This window comes from Callithrix jacchus, chromosome 11 (assembly GCF_049354715.1).
Source record: "Callithrix jacchus isolate 240 chromosome 11, calJac240_pri, whole genome shotgun sequence".
Lineage (NCBI taxonomy): Eukaryota > Metazoa > Chordata > Mammalia > Primates > Cebidae > Callithrix > Callithrix jacchus.
In genome coordinates, this window is record NC_133512.1 from 53,515,140 (window position 1) to 53,538,918 (window position 23,779).

Sequence of the window (23,779 nt, forward strand, 5' to 3'; positions counted from 1 at the left end):
GTCTTGAAGAGAGGTCTCTGCTTCCATTCACCTCTAGAAAGACAGGAATAATATAGCCTGTGTCAGCATGATTGGGGAATGAGGAAGATGATGTCTCTGAAGACTTAGCACAGTGCCTCCTGTATCAGAAGTGCTTGAAAAATGTCTGGCTCTTGCTTCTCCAGGAAGGAGAGGAGGGGAGAAGAGAGAGTTTGCAGGGCCATAGTTATTCAAATAGTTACAGCTATCTCTTCTTTCTGGCCACGCTGGTGGGCTATTTGTTCTTGAAAAGTGTCTCAGGATGACTCCTCCAACTTAGTAGCTGGAAAATCACATCCTTCCAGAAAGGGATCTAGAGGATAGACATGTGTGGAGTGTACATTGTTAGAGGACTGACTGGAAATAATCAGTGTAGAGATCCCTGTAGGCAGAGCCATAGCCTTCAGGTCCCATAAAGGCAGAAGGATAGGAATAATCTACTGCATAAGAAAGCCAAAGAAAGAAAGGAGGACCAGAAGCACCCTGGGGAAGAAAAATAATTGGGATTCACTGCTGGGAGATCTTTCCCTTTGCCAGAAGATGCTTCATACATAATGAATCACAGATTGAAAATGTAGCCTTTGAAAAAATCCTTACACAATTGATAAGAGAGAAGTCTCATACCAGCCACTGAATTTTTGCAACAATTTGGGCCTCCCTGCACAAGTGTACTTTCAGACTCAGGTTCCTCCAGCATCCAGGACCTCTTGGTTAACTACCTACTCTCATTCAAGTGAAAAGGATGAGACCTCTGGGAAGCAAGAATTGGTTGAAGCCAGGCCAGGTGCAGTGGCTTACACTTGTAATCCCAGCACTTTGGGAGGCCAAGGCAGGCAGATCTCCTGAGGCCAGTGTTCGAGACCAGCCTGGGCAACGTGGGGAAACCTGTCTCTACTAAAAATACAAAAACACTAGCTGGATGTGGTAGCGCACACCTGTAATCCCAGCTACTCAGGAGGCTGAGGCACGAGAATCACTTGAACCCAGGAGGTGGAGGTTGCAGTGAGCCAAGATCGCGCCACTGCATTCCAGCATGGGAGACAGAGACTTTGTCTCAAAAAAAAGAAAAACTGATATAAGCTGGAAACTGTCCCAGAAAGAACTGTGCTCCTCTTCAGTTTGTGGGATTGATAATGAAATGCATCAAAACCAGTCTGCTCATTATCCTCTTTTAAAGGAAAAAGATGAGTAAACCATAGCATTACTCATTAGGATGTTACCAGATATGTGAGGGTGAAAGGAATTTCTAGCTACAAGTAGAAGTGTTCCACTCTACCACTGACCATGTGCAAAGTAGCACTTTTTCCCTACCTTTTTAAGATACTTGGCGAGGCACAATAGCTCACGCCTGTAATCCCAGCACTTTGGGAGGCCAAGGTGGGCAGATCACCTGAGGTCAGGAGTTCAAGACCAGCCTGGCCAACAAAGTGAAAGCCTATCTCTACTAAAAATACAGAAATTAGCCAGGCATGGTGGCATGTAGCTGTAGTCTCAGCTACTTGGGAGGCTGAGACAAGAGAATCGCTTGAACCCAGGAGGCAGAGGTTGCAGTGAGCCAAGATCCCGCCACTGCACTCCAGCCTAGGGGAGAGAGTAAGACTTTGTCTAAAAAAAAAAAAAAAAAAAAAAAAAGATTCTCAGTGATTCTATGACTCTACACATTTGGATTTTTCCATTTATCTAGACGTGTTAAACTTTAAAAGTTTCCGACATTTTATAAATGTGTATAAATGTATACTGATACAAGATCTTCTACACGATTTTTTGTTCACAATAGTCCTGTCTTCAGACATACTCAGGAAACCCTGTTGAAGTTTTTTTAGGAGGATTGCTTTGAATTTAGATTAACTTAGGAAAAAGTTATAGTATTTGATTGTTATATTCATTTCTAGGAAAATTTGCATTTTAAATTTATAGCCCAAGTGATATATTTGCAACATTGAATCTAATGATGCTTATTTCTCATACATTCAAGTGTTTATGTGCCTTTAAAAAATTTTTTTCTTCATTTTGATCCTATATATTTCATGTTAAGTTATTCTTTATTAATGCCACTTGTAAAAGAATAATAGTTAATGTGTTTTGGTGTACCAGTTCCATTGTTCTCCTCTAATAAAGATACATACCGGTTTTGAATATAGGCTCCCCTTTTGAAAAATGTCACACAAAATTTGTCCTACTGGTATTAGTATTCAATACTAATACAGTGGGCAATAAAGTTGTCCTCAGTTCCTGGTAATAGTCTGGGAGAGAGTCCACATGGCACTGAAGTTAATAGTTTGTCTTCTCTAGTCATGGGTGCACACAGTAACTCTGAATAGAGAACCTGTTGTGGTGCTGCCTGCAGCTCTGTGTCCCCTGCAGCCAGGTGCAGGTGTACAGCCCATGCAGATGTACAGCCCTAAGCCCTGTTTACACACATGGCCACCTGCTGTACCTTCTAACCTGTTTTGAGTTGAGGAATAGAGTGCGTGAGTCTATGAACTCATGTCTGTGATCGTCAGCTGCTTCGTCTTCTCTTCTGTGTTACAGATCACAGTAACTTAACCATAACTTCCTATGGTGAACCAGAATATTACTTTACTATTGATTCCAAAGGAGTCTTTTGTTGCTGATATGGTTTATACATCAGAACTTTAGCTGTTCATGTGCCAAATTGGATTGTTTGATTATTTTTTTAATCTTCAAAGCATAAATAGTAAGGACAACTCTGATTTGTTGGTTTCTGCTCTGTAACAAATTTATCCCCCAACTTTGTGTATCACTAAAGCAAATCCAGACTCTTCATGTTCTACCTTTTGCTCCCACTCAAAACTTGCACTGTTGTACATGAGCATAGCATAATTATCCCTAGTTGTTTTATTTTTTCACTCTCTTCCCCCAGATCTTTTCTCCTTAATAACCTTAAATGAATTGTTATCGTCTCTTACTTGCTCTCATAAACTACTGTCATTTTCTCACTTTCCCTTTCCCTACAAGTAGACTACACAGCTCTCTCACTCCACAGCATCCTCGTTCCAATCCTAGGTCACCCCATGTGCTGGACTTGGCCTCCCTGTGTCAGCAGGCATTGTTGGTCATTTCACCTTCTCACTTCTGGAAGCCCCGTTTTTAACTCTTGGATTGCTGTACCACTGGTATACAGCAGAGGTTTCTCATCACTTCATAGGTCTCTCACCACTCTCCATTTTTCTTCTTGGTCCTCCTACCTCATCTAAGCCCCTGTCTTCGGTTATATATGTGGAGTGATGCCCTCATCTGTGTCTCCAACTCACCGTTCCATTGCCTTCTAAATGTGTCATTTTTGTCTTTTCAACCCTTTGTTCCTATTACACAGGTGAAAAAACCTGGTTTCTTTCTTTGAGCTTACCCACTCTTTTTCCCCTATATTCAGCAGCCAAACCCAGTTGGTCTCTGTTGCATCTCTTACCCAACCCCCACCTCTACTTCAGTATGGATACAATTGTTCTACTTTTGGCCTTTTATCGCTCACCTAGTCAGCTAAAACCCTAATTGTGATCCCTGCCTCTGGCTCTGCCTCTCCCTCTCTGATGAGCCCTCTTCCCTCTGCTGCCTAGTCATCTTCCTGAGGCATAGAAAATGCTCAGACCTCTACAGCTCCTGAGCTGTCCTGCTGCTGCACAGTTGCACAGACCATCTCCAGAACGCAGCCTGTTCTTTTAGATGACGTCCTGGACCTTCCATGATTTGGCTCCAGCAATCTTATTTTCAGCCATCTTCTTTTCTACCACTTTTCCATGCCATCTAGAGCAAAAGGCTGTCATGATAAAAACTCTAAGTGTGCTGCTGGCATCCAGCTGGTCAAACTTGGAATCCAAGCTTCACCTTCCTAGCTGTGTGACTCCAAACATGTTAAATAGCCTCCTTTACTTTTTGTAGCCTCAGTTTCTTCACTCAAACCAGGATATTATTATCTTATTACTTACCTTATGATACTAAGAAGACCAAAAAAGAATCCATATAGAACTCTTAGCACAATCCCTGGCACATAGTAAGCTAGAGGAGCCTCAATAAATGCTAGAAGATGATGATGTTGATCTCATCATAATTATTATCCTTATTAAAATTTCACTTAAGACAGAAGTGATGCTGAGTATATTACCCATATAAGTGTGTCATGCCCTTGTCACTGTGCCTTTGTGCCTTTCTATGCCTGGACTACCAAAATCCTAATCACACCATAGTCTGCAGTTAACATGTTACCTTCTCACTGGCTTATCACCTCCCAGGCAGGAGAGCTCTTGCCCTCCTTTGAACTGTCATATTAGTTTATCTGGACCTTTACTCTTATCATATAATTATCTGTTCTCATGTTCCATTTTCTGTATTTGTGAGGCAAACAGTTATTGAACTCCACTGAAAATCCTTTCTTCTGTTTGCTGGCTGTATAGCCCTGAGTATGTTGCTATTAATATGCCAGCACTACTAAAACAAAATACCACAACCTAGGCATTTTAAACAACAAAAATTTATATTCTCACATTTCTAGAGTCTGAAAGTTCAAGATAAGTTGTTGGCCAGCTTGTTTTCTTCTGAGATCCCTCTCTGGCTTGCAGATGGCCACTTTTTCCTGTGTCTTCTCTTGGTGTCCTTACATGTCTGTGTCCCAATTTTCTCTTTTTATGAGAACACCCGTTGGATTGGATGAAGTCCCACCCTTAAGACCTCTTTTTGACTGAATTTCTCTTTTAAAGGCCCTGTTTCCAAATATAGTCACATTCTGAAGTATTCGAGGGTTGGGACTTCAACTATGACTTTTGATAGAACACAGTTCAGTCCGTAACAGTTGATTTAATCTTTCTGTGCTTCAATTTCCTCTTATGGAAAATCTGCAAAAAGTACCTCTTGAGTGGACTGAAAATATGTAATATATGCAAAGCAATACCCTAATGCCCCATAATAGATATTTAATGAATATTCATTACCTCTTCCCTTACTACTTCAAGCTCCTTGAGAATGAGAATAAAGCATCTTGTGTCCTTGCACTTCCTAGGACAAACTTTGAACACGATTGCTTGTTAATATTTGGTGAATGAAAAATCAAGTAGCAGAAGTGAGTCTGTAATAATTGTATGCATTTCTCTTTCTCTCTTAGATGGATCCAGGTACTAGATAGTAACTAAGATTTAATAACAAAGACTATATCAGGAAATATGTAGGAAAGTCAGTGTTACCACTGTAAATATGATATATCACACTGAGCCAGTTCAGCATGGAATATTTTCTCACGTCCTACTTACCACAGACTCCAGAAAGTCATAGGGAAATGATTTGTGACAAAATTGCACAAACACAAAAAAAAAACAGTATCTTCACACAGCCAGAGCTCTCAGGTGATGAAGGATGCAAAGACATTGCACACAATAGGTGTTCCTGTCCATTGTCTGCCGATTCAGCTATCTTTGATCTCTGCAAAAGAGGAACTATGGGTATGATACTGTGAATGGATAATAGACTAGGAATCGGAAGAGCAGCAGGCAGTGTGCTACTCAGTGATCAAGTCGTGGCAAGACCCAGACACCGTGCATCTGATGATAAGTATCTTCTCGGTGCCTTGGAGTCTTTCATTTCCTTCCAGTTTGACTCCAAAGGGCCTGATTCATCTTCAGCACCTTTACAATGTGCCACTTTGAGTCTGTAGCTTCTTTCTTTCAGAGCCACCACAGTTAATAGGTACATCATTATGTTTTCTTCATATCACTACATTCTTTCTTCTTGGTGCATCTGCCTCCTGCAGCCCTCTGAAGTGGATTTGACTCCTACTTCATCCCTAGTGATAAATCACTTTGCTGTTTTAAAAGAAGTGGTATCTGTTGATTGGCTTGGAGTCAGGGAGTTGAGTGTAAGTTCTTGGTTTTTTGTATATAATGCTAGTAACTTTAGCAGCGTTAATAAAGATAAGAGATAATAAAACAACAATTCTGTACCTAAGAATTGTACTCTTTCATAATGGTACCACTTGGATATGTAGAAAGTGTTCATTGCGAGATCAGATGTAAAACAAACAAAAGTTATTCTGTGAAATAATGTGGAAGACTGGGATTAGAAACTGTGGCATTCAGGAAGCCAATTAAGCTGATCTCAGAATTGACAGATTCTAGAGATGGTGAAGTGCAGATGGTGTAGTGCAGGGATTCTCAGCTTCACTGCATGTCACAATCTATTTCATAGGAAAATTTTAACAAGGACAGATGCAGAAATTCTTATTAAACTGTGAGGACTGAAGTCCAGAGGTCACTATATTTTTAAAAGTTTTGCAAGTGATGTTAACATACATCCAGGGAAGAAAACATCAACGTAGGAGAAAAAGGGAAAGAAACCAACAGGTTTGAAGTAATGGCTGTCTTGAGCACTACGCTGGCTGCTGTACATTCTCCATCTCTTTTTATCTTATAGTAAGTTGAGATGGTTTGACAAATAGGGAGACTGAAGCTCTGCCTTCATGTAGGCCACTCAGCTACCTCCTTCCCTGCTGTTGGCAGTGCTTGGATGAGTATGCATTGTATTCCTCATCTGTCCTCCAAGAAGACTGTACTCTGATTACTTTGCATTTTACCCTGGGTAGAGATGGTCTTACCCTCTTTTGAGCTTTGAAAAATCAGCCTTCAGGCTAATTCCATCCTGATGAATCTTTCACAGCAATTCTACCTCCATAAAACAGTCTTTACATTTTAAATTTCTATTCATTTTTCTAACTATTCATCAGATTTTCATAGGAAGAGCCCCTAGCTTGGTTACTCGACTAGGTATGTTTCAACTTATCATTCTACCAACCTTAAATAGCTCAGTCCCTATCACATGGGAAATGTAGGTGCAAAACACTCAGGGCTGTAAACAAGCAAGGGGTTGTTCTTCCCAGGGACCTGCAGGTTGCAGCAGCAGTGTCTGAGCAAAGTGGACCTGTTCTGAGCAGTAGGGAAGGGAGCAGCACGTCTTTATGTGGACCCGAATGCACCAGCCACTGTGTGTCATCTCATACTCTGCTTCCTAGAGTAAGGCCTTACTTACTTCCTAGAGTAAGACCCTTTCTTGGGCCTTTCAGTGAATCCAGCCTAGGATTTGATTTTGTGTTGTTCCCCCCTCACCAAAAAAAGTTCATTTGCACTTAAGGAAGAACAAGAGTGTCTTGATTAAGGTATCAAGTTGGTAAAACGTGCAAAAACAATTTGATTTAGAGAGTTAATGAATGAACATCTTTCTTTGATTCTTTTCATTAACATTATACATATTAGGTAAACTGTGTACAAGTGTTTATTTGTCTGTTTTATTTTATTTTATCAAGACAGAGTCTCACTCTATTGCCCAGGCTGGAGTGCTATGGCGCAATCTCAGCTCACTGCAACCTTCGCCTTCCAGGTTCAAGCGATTCTCCTGCCTCAGCCTCCCGAGTAGCTGGGTTTACAGGCGCCACCTACACCTGTCTAATTTTTGTATTTTTAGTAGAGACAGGGTTTCACCATGTTAATCAGTCTGGTCTCGAACTCCTGACCTCAGGTGATCCGCCTACCTCTGTCTCCCAAAGTGCTTGTATTACAGGTGTGAGTCACCCTGCCCAGCCTTATTTTTCTTTATGAGAGTAACACATGATCTATATAGAAAAAATTTTAAATACAACAAAAAAAAAAAAAAAAAGGAAAAGAAAGATATTTGTAATTCTACCACTTCAGAAGCACTATTTTGGTGTATTTCTTCTACATGATGGTAAGGGACTGCAAGGGAAATGTGTACCAGCATTTTAAATATATGAGAACTTTTACTTAAAAGTATATATTGAACACTTTTCACTGTTGACTGCATAGTATCTTTATACATGAGCATACTTAAATTCATTTAACCCATCCCTAATCATCAGATATTTATGTTGTTTCTAATTTTTCTTTCCAGCTATTAAAACTAATATTTCAAAGGCCATTCTTGTAGCTAGTTCTAATTAGTAAAGTATAGTTTGGATGATGTAAAAATTTCATATATCTGTGACAAGGAATAACAAGTTGAAGTACAGTAAGAAGGAATGTAATTGCTTATGATAAATATAGGCTTAGCTTCAAAATGGCTATCTTAAAATTTCCCATATAGTGTACTTTAAAGATTTCACTGATGATCTTGAAGGTAAGGCATCCAGCCATTGTTGGAATGAAATAACACATGATGTTCAAAGTTTGGGTGGTAATTGATGTAGTGCGTAGTTTTGCTACTTTCACATACCATTTATCTCATATGAAAAGAGCAATTCTATACACAAGTAATACATAAATAAAATTATAAGAATTTGCAACTCCATAAAATGAGATTTGATGATCGATTTGAGTTTTTAAGAGGAAAAAAATAAGAGCTTTCATCTAAGTTTACATGTTCTCTGGCAGTTTTTGAATCATTGCCAGACTCATGACATCCATCATTCAAGACCTTTGTCCTCCTAGTCCCCCTTCTATTCTGAGAGGCAGATCTGTGTCTCATTTGGATATGAATGCTTTTCATTTTATTACTGCCTTTGTGCCCTTGGCTTTGAGCCATGTCGTGGAAGTTGTTTGTGCTTCAAGGAGTGTTTGTCATTTCAGTGTGAGGACTCAGGGAGGTCAACGGAAATCTCTGGTCTTTGCCCTCTTTCAGCCCCCACATTAAGGAGATAGGGCTTCTTCCTAGGCAGTAACTATATTTTGATTCATACTTGTAATCTCTAACCATTTTGATTGATGGCACAGGACTGAAACTACATTCTCTTGAGGATAGAATATTCTTAACCTTTCTTGAGAATAATCATTCATCTCTTCCTGACCCACCTTTACCATTTCTTGGCTTTGATCCTAAATCTTTTTTATTCTCTTCAGGCTGGAGGCTCCCAGGTGATTTTCACAAATCCTTTAGAAATCGTCAAGATCCGTTTGCAAGTGGCCGGAGAAATCACCACTGGTCCGCGAGTCAGTGCCCTCTCTGTTGTGCGGGACCTGGGGTTCTTTGGGATCTACAAGGTAACTTTTTTTTAGTCATTAATTTGATTACTTTCTCATCTCCTAATGTAGAAACTGTTCGTCCATTTTTTTGCATTTCTACATCTGGAGAAGGTGTTCTGCCTGAGCTTAGGGGCATCTTCATGCCAGTTAGAAGGAGGTGCCCCTTCCTGCCATCTGCCAAAAAACCATCCTCATCAATACACAAATCCAGGATGACTGTGATGGGAATTGTGCCCTCTAGAGTTGTTCAGTGTTGCAGCAATACTGGCTAGAACTCTATGTGGATTTGTTATTGATAAGCTCAGTTCAGTTCAAAGAGAAACCTGTGTCATAATTTATTTTCTGATCCTAGATGTATGTTCTGATCCATGTTTTCTATATATATATATAGGCCTTGTCTTAATTATTATAATTCTTAATCATTTTTCATTTGGAAAATTTGTTTTCAGAATGATTACAAAACCAAACTTCTAGAGGATTCTTGAAATTTGTTATTCATACTGCTCTACCAAAAAGTTATCATGGAATTTACTAGAATTATCTGCCTATATGCCTAGCTGTATCGAACATAAAATATACACAATTTTTCAATTAAGAATTTTTAAAAAATACATTTTTTCCCAGCTTGACTAAGTAAACCTTGAGGGGTATGGGAGAAAAGTCAAATGTTTACTTAAGATGGTTTCATTTATTTACACAAAAATGTATACAGTCACATATAAAATTAATATTGCTTTGTTTCTATACATACCTATCAAGAAATATTCAAATTACTTATGAATTTTGAATCAGCGTCTTGATCTCCACTTAGCTCACTTTTGGGTCATCTGTTAGCATGGTTTTACAGAATACACTGTCTTCATTTTCATCCCAAGCTTTGTAAGTTGAAGCATTTTTGACCTTCACGTATGATATTGTTCCTGCAAATTTTATCTCATAGACACATAATATTAAGACAAGTCAGTTTCTTTTTTCCTATTCCCAATTCATTCTGAATGAATATAACTGGTCCCCGTAATGTAACAGCTTACCATATTGCTTTTTAGAATGAACTTGAAATGACTTATTTTGACATTTGACACAGCATTTGTGAGATCCTTCTCCCAGAAATACTTTTTTACTCTTTTCTTTTTAAACTGAGTTTTGCAAGTGACCTTAGCAAACATCCAGAGTTAGTAATAATTATGGCTGTTTCAGGAGAATCTGCCTTCCCTATATGGTGCTCAGCTTCTCAAGGTCAAGTGATTGGGAAGCGTACTTCATGATCTGAGACTTTGTGAGAATCAAATGTAATGTGATGCCCTCTTTTCTGGGATTAATTTTAGCAGGGGAAATTTTTGCCTTATATTTAGGCATATGTGGTACTTAGGAATAAACCTGCTGATTTTTTAAGTAGAACTTAAAATGTTCAATCTGTGATTGTACAACATAACACAATGTTCTATAGCTATTTTGCTTACCAATTTATTACCCAGCTGTAAAAAATAAACACTATTTTCATGAGGCATAGCATTGATCAATTTGAAGAAAAATCATCTTTTCTAAATTTTTAGGCTCTTACAGTCTATAATATGAAGTAGCAGCATGTCATTTTGACAAGATGCCAGGAGTCTTTCAACGGGTTGTCTGGTAAAAAGCACTTAGGTACTATGGCAATGACTGTTATCGAAATGTCTAGATGAATAAAATGGTAGGAATTTGTTTGCTGATACAGAAACAGAGGCTGTTAAACTACCTGCAAATAATACAATACTGGGACTTAGTGCGTTTCATCTTCACAATATTTAATAATCTTAATCCCCTTTAACATTTCTTGGAAGTAGTTGGTATCCTGATTTTGTAGTTCAGGTGAAAAGAGGCTGCCAACCATGATATCTGAGCTGAAATTGAGGCTCAGAAATTTCTTGTTTCCACTCTTGTGCTAAAATTGCTTTCCTGAAATGAGCAGGATTGTTCAAGTTTGAGCAAGAGAACTGTCCCATATGAAGTTAGTTTAATTGTTAGTCTAGTAGTTTAATCTAGTTCAGAAGCGTTCCAGAGGGCTTGGTGCTCCCTTCTAAAATGCTGTTTTTGGTGTGTTGTTGGTAATTACCAAGAAAATCACTAATGCTTTGAGCTTCTGGAACCTTGATTTCATTGCAAGAAAGTGACCTAGTAATCTCTGCCTTCCTGCTGGCCATCAGCATCAGCTACATTCAGAGACCCGTGAGACAGGATTTCGTTCCACAGATGTTGACCTCTGTGGTGTGGACTCCTTTCAGTCTGGCAAGCCTAGTTGGTCCTCATTTATATTTTCCCAGCATTCTATCTTGGGCTTTGTTTCTTGTGAACCTCTCTTCTCCAGACCTACCCCACTTTACCTTTACGTAGTCAGACATCACAGCAGGTTAAGATCCATGTTCTAGGGAGTATCACAGCATTAGCATTGCTTTGTAGTTTAATGTACTTTTGTTTCAGGATAGCACTTTTTAGTAATAAAGCTTTTCTGTTTCTAGTCCTGGTTGAGTAGAAAAATGCAAATGACTAGGAATGACCTCACATAGTACTTTTAAACCTGGTATGTGTCCCTCCAGGTGGGTCTTTAAAAAGAAGAACCACTGTCCTAGATTTAGTTGAGACAGGTAATCTTCTTTCTCCTTCCCTCTGTTCTTTTGTTTCTGTTGTTAACATTACAATGCCAGACCCAAGAAGGGTGAGTGGTTGGCTCTGTGTGTATAGACCTGCTGAGTTTTAACCTTAGCTAAATTGGAAAATCAGGCTTTCTGTTTTTCTCCTGTATTGACTTGCAAAATAAGCAAACTATTCTGACTTCCCAGTAAATGGCAATTAGAATACTTCCTTTAGAAGTACATTTGCAACTGAAAAACAAGTAGAAAACGGTAAACATTTTGAATTCCTAAAGTTAGAAATAGTTCAGCACAAATACAGTAAACAATGTAAACAAAGCGCCCCCCCCCCCCCGCAAAAATAACATTTAGAGAGATTTAGTTATAGCACAGTGGATGTAGGTGATTGAAGTGAAGGCAGAATAATTAATTGTCTTTGAAAGAGCTATTTGAATGTAGTGTAGCTAAGAAAACAAAGTCTACTATTTCTAAAAAGAATATATGAGGATGTATTTCCCTTTCACTGCATAACTTCTGTTTTATTGCATAAACCCCTGGAGCATAAAAGTAAAAGTCAAATAAACTTGTCATAGAAAAGAAAGTTGTATCTATCTATTTTTGAACAATGCCTTTTCCATAGGAGCTGTCAGAGCGTTAATGGGGGGACAAATTATATTTTAGGAATGGAATGACGCTTATCATTTAGCAGTAAATGGCAGCACAATTTATTAGGCCTTAAAGATGCCTCATTAGGAAGCAGTAGAACCATCCTTGTCTCTTTTTGAGAACAAACCATGATCAGTGAAGCAGTGACAGCTAGGATCCATCAAGCACTGTTGAAAAGTTTTCAAACTCTTTAATCACATATTAAGCATTGACTCTACCATGGAAGATCACTTAGGAGTATGGACTCTGTCTGCTGTTTTCTAATCAAAGGCATTGGTTTTATCTACTGCATTTGACAGTATTCAAATATATTTTTATCCATATACATAAATGTTGTATACCTGTGTTCAACTATAATGTGTGTGTAAATGAACCAGTGGAGTTATTGTTCATAAACTCAGAAAGCAAGTAATGATATATCAGTACATTCTTGTTTATTCTGCCAGTTAGCTCAAAGAAAGATTGATTTTTTTTTTTAATTTTAAAAAGTAAAATACAATTTATGTTTCAAAAAAATCAAGTAAATCAGAAAAGTATATGAAGAAAAGTAAAATTATCTCCCTACCCCTTACTGCCCCAGTCTCTTTAAAGGATAGCTACTGCTCAAGGTTTTACTATATCCTTAAAAAAAGAAAAACTTTCTGCTCATATTACTATTTTTCTTTCAAAAATTTTACCCATATCAGCATCAGAAAAGTACATATGTTTTCAACAGCAAAGACTTGGAATCAATCTAGGTTCCCATTAACAAGAACTAGATAAGGAAAATGTGCAAACTACACACAGTGGAATACTACACAACCATAAAAAGAACTAAGTTATGTCCTAAATTGTGGATGCAGCTGGAGGCCACTATTGTAAGCAAATCAATGCAGAAACAGAAAACCAAGTATTATGTTTTTACTTGTAAGTGGGAGCTAAACTTTAGATACACTTGGGCACAAAGATGGGAATGATAGGGACTCCAACAGGAGGAAGGAAAAGAGGAAAGGCGGAAAGGGCTGAAAAACTTCCTGTCAGGCACTATGCTCAGTACTTAGCTGACAGGACTAATAGAAGCCCAGACTTCAACATCACGCAATATATACTTGTAACAAACCTCTATATGTAACCCCAAATCTAAAATTGAAATTAAAGGAGAAAATTTTACATAAGAAAGTATGTGTGTTTTAACACAAATAGAATCTTTTCAAGCACAATATATCTTAAAGTTCGTTCCTCGTTTTATTTTATAGCTGTATACATTTTTTTGTTTAACCAGTTTCCTGTTGATGAGTATTTATGTTTCTGGTTTGAAAATATTGCAAGCAATGCCATGGTGATCATTTCTATGTATACTTTGACATACTTTAGTGAGTGTTTAGAAAGGATGAATACATAGCATTGAAGTTGTTAGGTCAAAGGGCATGTGCACTTTTTAGTGTTAATAGATTTTATCCAGTTTTATCAATTTTTCCCTTTTTTCTTGGTAACATGTAAGTACTCAAAAGACTAATTTGTCAGTTTATCAGCTTTTAAAATTTGATATTTTTTGTGCTCATGCCCTGACCTGAAGGAAGCAATTGTTTAGTCTACTTTGAGAACACATTACCATTCTAGTTTTCTGATACCCAGGGACATGCTATAGTTTTACAACCAGCCTAGTGGCAGTTCTCACCCATCCATTTTTACTTGTATCTTTCATCTGAACCTCTATGAAAGCCTCTTCAGGGCTTTTTAAATTTTGACTCTTGACTCTCCTAAATCCACTGTTGCCACAGCAGCCAAACTGATCCATTTAAAATGTAAATCATATTAATTCACTCATTCAACACACTCTTATTGAGAGCTTACTGTGTGCCAGGCACTTTTCCAGCCTTTAGGAGCTGGCTGTTTAAAGCCAAGTCCCTGCTCACAGTATATTGGGGTAGGACAGGTCAGCCATCAAGAAAACAAAGATATGGCCAGACATTGTGGCTTATGTCTGTAATCTCAGTATTTCAGGAGGCCAGGGCAGTATCTCTTGATGCCAGGAGTTCAAGACCAGCCCAGGAAGCATAGTAAGATACCATCCCTACAAAAATAAATAAATAAAAGTTAGCAGGGGATGGGGATGCACATCTGTAGTCCCAGCTACTTGGGAGGCTGAGGCAGAAGAATCACTTGAATCCAGGAGTTTGAGGCTGCAGTGAGCTATGATTGCACCACCATACTCAAGCCTGAGCAACAGAGTGAGACCTCATGTCTAAAAAAAAGAAAAGAAAGAAAGAAAAGAATACACAAAATAAATATGACATCGTCTGGTGCTACCATGAAGAAAAAGAAGCTGATTCCAGAAATGGGCAAAGGACTTGAATAGGTATTTTTCCAAAGAAAACATACAGATAGCCAACTTGTATGTGAAGAAAGGATGTGAAAAAATGTTCAGCATCACTAATCATCAGGGAAATGCAAATCAAAACTACAGCGAGATAGCACACCACACCTGTTAGGATAGCTATTATCAAAAAAACAAAATGTAAGTATTGGTGAAGATGTGGATAAATTGAAATCCTTGGTGGTAGAAATGTGAAGTGGTATATTCTCTGTGGAAAACAGTATGGAGTTTTCTGAAGAAGTTAAAATAAAACTACTGTATGATCCAGCAATCCCACTTCTGGGTGGATATCCAAAAGAATAGAAATCTGAAGAATAAATATCTGAAGGAGATACCTGGACTGCCATGTTTGTTGCAACATTATTACAATAACAAGCTATGAAACAACCCAAATGTCTATCAGCAAAGGAATGACTAAAGAAAATATGGCATATAATTAGCCTTAAAAAAGAAGGAAATCTTGCTTTTGCAATGACGTATATAAGCCTGGAAGACATTATATTAAGTGAAATAAGGCAGTCACAGAACTTCAAATACTGCACGATTCTGTTCATCTGAGATATCTAAGTGTATATTTCTTGATGTATGAGAGAGAGTGACAGAGTCTTTTCACAGATACACCAACACCAAAAATTGAAATACATAAGTAAATAAAAATGTTGTGCTCTACTACTGATAGACTTTTATTCTCTCACTTAAGGAAGGATTGTTAGAATTTTAAGGAGAGAGTATCAAGTATACCTCAAGGAGCCAGGTTTTGTATCTAATATGTGTGAACATTTGAAAAATACTACAGGTCATGTAATATCCATAAGTTCTGCTTAAAGGTTTATTAAACAAAAACTGGAAAAAAAAGAAATTTTAAAAATAATTTTAAATTTATTTTAGATTCAGTGGTACATGTGCAGGTTTGTTGCCTGAATATATTATATGATGCTGGGGTTTGGGATTCAGTCACCCAGGTAGGGAGCATAGTACCCAACACTTAGTTTGAAAAAAAAGAAGTGACTTTTTTGTTTGTTTTTGTTTTTTGTTTCTTTGTTTTACAAAACTTCTTGTCCCTGTTCTTCCGATGACTGGTTGACTCATCTGTAGAAAGAGGATAATAATCATACCTACATTATAGGATCATTGTGTGGATTTACTAAAATAATGCATGTAAAGCTTATAGGGTGGAGTTTAGCTGATAGTACACGTGATGTGTTAGTTGTTATCAACTTTTAATTATTGAGTGTCAATAAGAGATTCTTGCAGAAATACCTAGTTTCTTCCATATTACTCCAGTCCTGGGTAATTTCCAATGATGTGTGGTCAACAACCTCTCCAGGCCGGGTCTTCTGCTTTGGACTTTAGAATAGCAAATTAAAAGGAGATGGCTTGAAAAATATTATTTTTATAAAACAATGCCCAGAGTAATTGAGTGTGCCAAAGATGCTAGAAAAAAAGGGATTCCTTAAAGTGTCAGCAGATGATTGATTTTTTAACCATTCTTTAATTCTTTCACCAAATGTATATTGAGTGCTAACACTGTTAGATGCTAGAGTACCAAGATGTATACAGTATCATTGTCTTCAAAGTGATCTACATTAAAAAGTGAGAGAAGAGAAACATATAATTGTAGTGTCATAAAGTTCTTTTAAAATTTGATTTTAAAAGGCAGTACCTTTTTTTAAGGGAGAATATTCAGATACAAAAGAGTATCTAACAATAAAATGCTAGTTTCCCAGCCTAAGCCCCAGATAACCTATCTTTCCAGAGACAGACATTTTACCAAGTTACCGTTATTGGTTGTTTTCTTTTTTCTTTCTTTCTTTTTTTTTTGCTAAGTACCCACAATATTAGTTTTAGGACAGCACTTTTTAATTTTATCTAAACTTTTAAAATATGCTAGTCTTCATATTGAAAAGTATGTTAAATGATGCTAGCTATCCATTGTTTGTAAGGTACTCCGAATGTATTTTCCTGAAGTGATAGATATATTTCTACTGAGTCATCTTTATATTCTCTGGTTTCTCATTGTGACCAAGAGATATACTTAAAAAATGGCCAGCTTAAGAAATGCATTAACTGTAAAAGATATGCCTTGTAACAACCAAAGAAGCCCATGTGATGTATGATCGATTTAATGAACTACTAGTATAAATGTACTTAGTAGAATTAGGTCTTCCACGGAATAAAAGGTTGGCCTGATAAACATGGAACTCTATTGTGATTCAGGTATGAAACCACATGGGACTCATATTTTGTTAAAATTATGTATTATATATATTTCCATTTTCCACTCCAACACGACAGTGTGCTTTCATTGATAATAGTAATTATTATCATCTTTTATTGAATTATCTTTGATTGGAGATCCTTGTGCTAGGTCCTATACTAGCTAGTTTATATTAATCATTGGATTTAAGTTTTAATGTGTTTGTACAAATTTTACTAAATTTTATAGATGAAGAACTTGAGGTACAGAGATTTTAAGAACCTTACCCAACATTAGATAGCTGCTAGATAGTAAAGTGATGATCTGAGACCAGGTCTCTGATTATAAAACCTGTATTCCTACTCCTGTAATGTACTGTCTTTGATGTGGAGTAGAATAATAATTCAGATACAAATCCATATTTAAGATGATACATTTTAAGTATGTATTTCTTTGAACGCAATATACTTCTGTATCTAAATCATCATCTTCAAGGATGAAGCATTCAGAAGACTTTGCCCATGGGCTGGGCACAGTAGCTCATGCTTGTAATCTCAGTCAGCACTTTGGGAAGCCAAGGCAGGAGGATCGCTTGAGCTCAAGGGTTTGAGACCAGCCTTGGCAACACAGCAAGATGTCATATCTACTAAATATAAAAAATAAAATCAAAATTAATCGGGCATGGTGATGTGTGCCCATAGCCCTTGCTATTCAGGAGGCTGAGGCAAGAGGTTAGCTTGAGCCCAGGAGATTCAGTGAACTGCAATTGCACCATTGCACTCCCCCTTGGGCAACAGAGTTGAGACCCTGTCTTTCAAAATAATAATAATAATAAAAGAGTTGCACATAGAGTGGTGAAACACAAGGAGAATACCAGCTCAGCTAACTGGTTAGCCCTAGTGGTTGCTGTTGTAGAGAAATGGTGCTCGTAGAGTGTATCGAAGGGGGTTTGAAAAAAGAACTTTTTACTTTCTCCCTGGACTTTGTGATCTACATCAAGAAGAAAAACAAGAAATTATCAGAGGGCACTGCTTGCATAATCATCACACATTTTAAAGGAAACTTGTCAAGAGAAAGTTTCAGGAACCACCAGATTGAGCATCTCTTCAATAAGACGTTCTGCCCATAAGATTTCTAGCCACTGGTAAAGCAGATTTCTTTTTAGACGGTGTTCTGCTCTTGTTGCCCAGGTTGGAGTGCAGTGGCACAAGCTCAGCTCACTGCAACCTCTGCCTCCCAGGTTCAAGCAATTCTGCCTCAGTCTCACAAGTAGCTTGGATTACAGGCATGTGCCACAATCCCAGCTAATTTTTGTATTTTTATTAGAAACAGGGTTTCACCATGTTGGCCAAGATGGTCTCAATCTCCTGACCCCATGATCCACCCGCCTCAGCCTCCCAGGATTACAGGCGTGAGCTACCACACCTGACCTGTAGAGCAGATTTTAACTAATCATCCAACTGAAAAAAAACTAAAAATGTTGGATAATATATTTTATAAAAGACTGTTTCCAGATACAAGTCAAGGAAGTAAGGAATATTCAAGCCTAAAAATAGATGAGGTAAGCAGAACCATAAAGCTCTTTTTTGCCTTGATGGCATATGCCAAACACTTGAATGTGAAAAATAATTTTAGAAGTCTTGGGACAATCAGGTACTACCCAAAGTGCTAAGTATCAAAAAACAAATGAACAGGGCTAAGGTGAAGCAAGCAGGGCCCTTAGGATGCAGTTTAAGAAGGTATTTACTCCCAGGTATCAATGCTACATGCACGCATTCCTGATAGTGCCTCCTGAAAGTTTCTACCATAGACATCACTCTTTTCTTATCCTATTCCCAGTCCTTAAGAAAATCTTCCCCCGTGAAGTTGGCACCTCAAAAGGCTACACCCTCAGTGGAAGGGTAAAATAACAATGTTCCTTCTACCCTGGGCTGCAAGGAAAATTGCTTTGCTTCCCAGTGAAGGGAGAGAAGAGGTGGGTGCAGGGAAATACTCCCCCATGAATCAGAAACTTCAAGCTGCTCTCAATGGGCTTGCAGGCTGAATTTATATTTTTTAAGTGATATGAAAAACTTCAAGTTAGAAATTTATTTATAAATCATCTTGAGCTGGGCGCGGTGGTTCAGGCCTCTAATCCCAGCACTTTGGGAGGCCTTGGTGGGTGGAACACGAGATCAGGAGTTCAAGACCAGTCTGACCAACATGGTGAAACACCGTCTCTACTAAAAATACAAAAAATTAGCCAGGCATGGTAGTACACACTTGTAATCCCAGCTACTCGGGTGGCTGAAGCAGGAGAACCACTTGAACCCGGGAGGTGGAGGTTGCAGTGAGCAGGATAGTGCCATTGCACTCCAGCCTGGGCGACAGGGTGAGACTTTGTCTCAAGAATAAATAAATAAATTTTAAAATAAATAGTCTTGATAGTACTCCCAGGCCTGAGGAAAGCAAACACAGGCTGGGCGTGGTGGCTCACACCTGTAATCCCAGCACTTTGGGAGGTCAAGGTGATTGAATCACTTCAGGCTAGGAGTTTGAGACCATCTGGCCAGAAAAATTAGCTGGGCATGGTGGCTCACACCTGTAGTTCTGGCTACTAAGGAGATAGAGGCACAAGAATCACTTGAACCCGGAAGATGGAGGTCATAGTGAGCTGAGATCGTACCACTGCACTCCAGCCTGAGTAACAGAGTGAAACCCTGTCTCAAAACAAAACAAACAAAACAAAAACAATAATCTCTAGAGGAACCTACTACCTTCAACCCAGACTTCAAAGAGTTTTTGTAGTTAATGGTACCAGGAAAATGAGCAGCTCACAATAAAAAAATACCCCAAGTCACACAAGGCAATAAGACACTTTAAGGAAAGATAACAGAAAACAACAAGAAATATTTTAAACACAAAGATTTATAAAACAAGTGTTTTATTTTTTTAAAGTAAAAGGTATAGAATATTTATAATGATTAAAATTTTAAATTCAACCAGCTTGGGCAGCATAGCAAAACCCTATCTCTACAAAAAATTTTAAAAAATTAGCCAGGTATAGTAGCACCTACCTGTAGTCTCTGCTCCTCAGGAGGCTGAGGATCTCTCTTGAGTTTGGGTGGTTGAGGTTGCAGTGAGCCATGATCACACCATTGCACTTCAACCTGGGTGACAGAGTGAGACTCTGTCTCAAAAAAAAAAAAATTAAATTCAACAGATAGCTTTAATAACAGATTAAACACAGCCTAAGAGAGAATTAGTCAACTGGAAGATAAATGATCCGGAATGCATTTCTGAGAGACAAAGATTGAAGGCATATATATGTATTTAGGGTTCAAGAGGAAATGCTTTCCCCTTCACCCTCTGAAGGTTGACTGAAAATAAACTGACAAAAGAGAAATTAATAGGAGAGAAAGGCATACAAATTTATTTTAACATGCATAGCATGGAAGAATCACAGAAGAATGATTACTAAATGACCCAGTGGGGTACAGATGTATACATACCCTTCTTCATAGGGGAAGGGGGGATAAGAGGTATAGGAATTAATGATTTTTAGAGGTATTAATGAACACAGGGCTTAAACAATGCTAAGTAAGTAATTATCTTTGGAAATTGAATGGCACCAGAGAACACACAATGTTTGGGACAGAAGTTGTCTGGGTTCTAGGTGTTGTGTTTAATATTCAGTCTCTTCCTTTGTGATATGGGTTTGGATCTTCTCTGGTTAATGAAATTTCAGGTAAAGGGTTGAAGGCAATTATGTTACTCTTTGGGGGTCTGTTTTCTAGATGGATAAGAGGACAGCTTCATGCCATGCTTGGGAGAGACAGAGGATGAGAGGAGGGGTGAATGGGAGGAGGTCTTAGAGAGAGATCTTGTTTTGAGACTTATTTCTGAGGCCTTTCAATTTTCAAAGCACTCAGAAGAGCAAAACAGCCATACTTTGGGGGTACCATTTTCTGGACCCCCAGCAGAGGAAAGCATGAGATGGTCTAAGAAGTAGAAAACTGGAAGAAAAGATGAGATGATGGCTAAAGATTTTCCAGAACTAATGAAAGCCATTGATCTAAGATTCATGAAGTACAAAAGGCTGGATGCAATGGCATGCAACTGTAATCCCACCCAGCACTTTGGGAGCTCAGGAGTTCAAGACCAGCCTGGGCAACAAAGTGAGACCTCATCTTTACAAAAAAATTTTTTTTAATTAGCTAGACATGGTGTCATGAACCTGTAGACCCAGCTACTTGGGAGACTGGGGTGGGAAGATCACTTGAGCCCAGGAGGTCAAGGCTGCAGTGAGCCATGATTGCATCACTGCACTCTAACCTAAGCAGTAGAGCAAGACCCTGTTTTGGGCCATGGAGTGGGGAGTACAACAAATTGCAGGTGTAGGATAAATAAAAATAATCCAGACTAGATATATCAGAGGCAAACTGCTAAATACCAGAGCTAGAGAGAAGCTTTTAAGTGGCCAGAGAAAAAATGTCAATTTGCCTACAAAGGGGCAGCAGTTGAACTGCCAGCTAACATAAGAATGGAAACAGTAGAAACCAGAAGACAGTTGAATGGAGGTGTCTTCAGTGTGTGGAGGAAAAAAACCTTTTAACCTAGACTTGTATACCCTGTAAAAATTTCTTTCAAGAACAAGGGTAGGCCGGGTGCAGTGGCTTACACTGTAATCCAGCACTTTGGGAGGCCAAGGAGGGCAGATCACCTGAGGTCAGAAATTCAAGACCAGCCTGACCAACATGGAGAAATGCCCTCTCTACTAAAAATACAGAAATTGACCGGCGTGGTGGCTCATGCCTGCAATCCCAGCTACTTGGGAGACTGAGGCAGAATTGCTTGAACCTGGGAGGCAGAGGTTGCAGTGAGCTGAGCTTGTGCCACTGCACTCCAACCTGGGCAACAAGAGCAGAACACCGTCTAAAAAGAAATCTGCTTTACCAGTGGCTAGAAATCTTATGGGCAGAACGTCTTATTGAAGAGATGCTCAATCTGGTGGTTCCTGAAACTTTCTCTTAACAAGTTTCCTTTAAAATGTGTGATGATTATGCAAGCAGTGCCCTCTGATAATTTCTTGTTTTTCTTCTTGATGTAGATCACAAAGTCCAGGGAGAAAGTAAAAAGTTCTTTTTTCAAACCCCCTTCGATACACTCTACGAGCACCATTTCTCTACAACAGCAACCACTAGGGCTAACCAGTTAGCTGAGCTGGTATTCTCCTTGTGTTTCACCACTCTATGTGCAACTCCTTTATTGCATGTAGAGTGGTGAAACACTCCTGGGCAACAAGAGTGAAACTCTGTCTCAAAAAAAAAAAAGGGTGAAGATGTTTTTTAGACTAGCAAAACTCAAAAAGTGTATTACCAGTAGAACTTCAATGAAGAAAATTCTAGAATGTGACCTCAGGTGGCGATGTGACAGGAGTGAATAGCAAAGAAAGTAGTAAATGTTTAGTCTTGTTAAAAGAAAAACTTCAGCCAAATTAAGGGAGTTTAATTGAGTAATGAATGATTTGTGAATCAGGCAGACCCCAGAATCACAGCAGATTCAGAGAGACTCTAGTGCAGCCACTTGGAGGAAGAAAATGTGTAGACAAAAAAGGGAAGTGACATACAGAAGCTGGAAGTGAGGTACAGGAACAGCTGGATTGGTTAGAGCTCTGTATTTGCCCTATTTGAACACAGTTTGAACACTGAGCAGTGTATGAGTGGTTGAAGTATGGCTGCAGACTTAGCTATTGTTACAGGTGCATACTCCTAGTTAGCTTTTCAGTCTTCCCTACCTATTAAGTTAGGTTGTAGTTCATCCACAAGGACTCAAATGTAGAAGTATGAAGTCCTTCTCAGGCCATATTTAGTTCACTTTAACAATCTAAATAACATTGCCTTGATTTAAATATACATATAATTTAAGCAATATTAAGCAATTTGAAATGCTTAGTAATTTTAAAGCCAGAATTAAAGTGGATATTGATAAAATGGTGATACTTTTAAGTAGTCTAAAGTACATGTATTGCACAGGAGGAAGGAAAAGAAAACAAAGACTACAGTAAGTTCAGTATGCATGTTAAAACCGTCAGAGTAAACAGACTAGAAATAGACTTTACATCTTCCAAACAGGTGATGAAGCAGAGGGAAGGGAGAAAAACGGTGAGAGGAAAACACGAAAGGAAAGGAAAGAATAATTGAAAAGGTGGGACATGTTTTACAGATTAGCTTTGTGAAGGTGCTGTGACTAGCAGCTTCGGGACTAAAATTCCATGTAATAGCATTCCTCTGTGCCATGTCCGTGTCTAGGGTTTTCAGTCCCTCTCAGTGATGAACATTGTTGATGGCAAAGCAATGTACAATAGAGAACGATAGAGAACTAGAACTGACACAAGCGGCATTGCCTTCAAGAAACCCAGAGTTGTCAAGATGATTTTGTTAGAATTGCAATGAAATTAAGGAGAACCCCATATCTCTAAAGTTCCTGGACTGAAGAAACCAAGTAATGGGCATTCATATTTTATATTCAAATTGAAGTAATTTTCATTTTCACTGATATCAAGTCTTCAAATGTTGGCTGGCTTATTTGGTTTTAACACCGTGATACAATTGCATAGTAAGTCTTGGTGACACAATTGCATAGTAAGTCTTGGCACCATTGATATTTCTCAGCAAGATGATGAAACTCACCCTCCTCAAATCTCAGCCACAGAGGTGAGGTCTAACCGTCCTTTCTCTGGGCTGGAAAGGCACTGCCAAGCTGTGTATCTAAGGGTTAACTTGCTTGGGGGAAACCATGAGGAATGCTAAGGGATCAAGTCATGACATGCTGCCCATTGTTTGTAGCTCCAAGATCAAAATATATAATTATACATGCCAAATAAATTCTAAACCTGTAAGGTAGGAAAAGAGGGCTGGGTGGCTCTGACGACAGGTGCCAGAAGCATTGAATAACCTTCTCAGACAAGGTGCACCACTGTTGT

The 23,779-nt window shown here is 38.5% G+C and overlaps 1 protein-coding gene across 8 annotated transcripts in view; it reads left to right on the forward strand.

Moving 5' to 3' along the window:
• Window positions 1-23,779, forward strand: part of SLC25A13 (solute carrier family 25 member 13) — a 210,676-nt gene that overhangs the window by 168,919 nt on the left and 17,978 nt on the right. For all 8 annotated transcript variants that reach the window (XM_054237282.2, XM_078342730.1, XM_078342732.1 and 5 more), the window contains one exon: window positions 8,868-9,008. In XM_054237282.2, coding sequence (XP_054093257.1) covers window positions 8,868-9,008 — 141 coding nt within the window. The remainder of the gene's footprint in view (window positions 1-8,867; window positions 9,009-23,779) is intronic.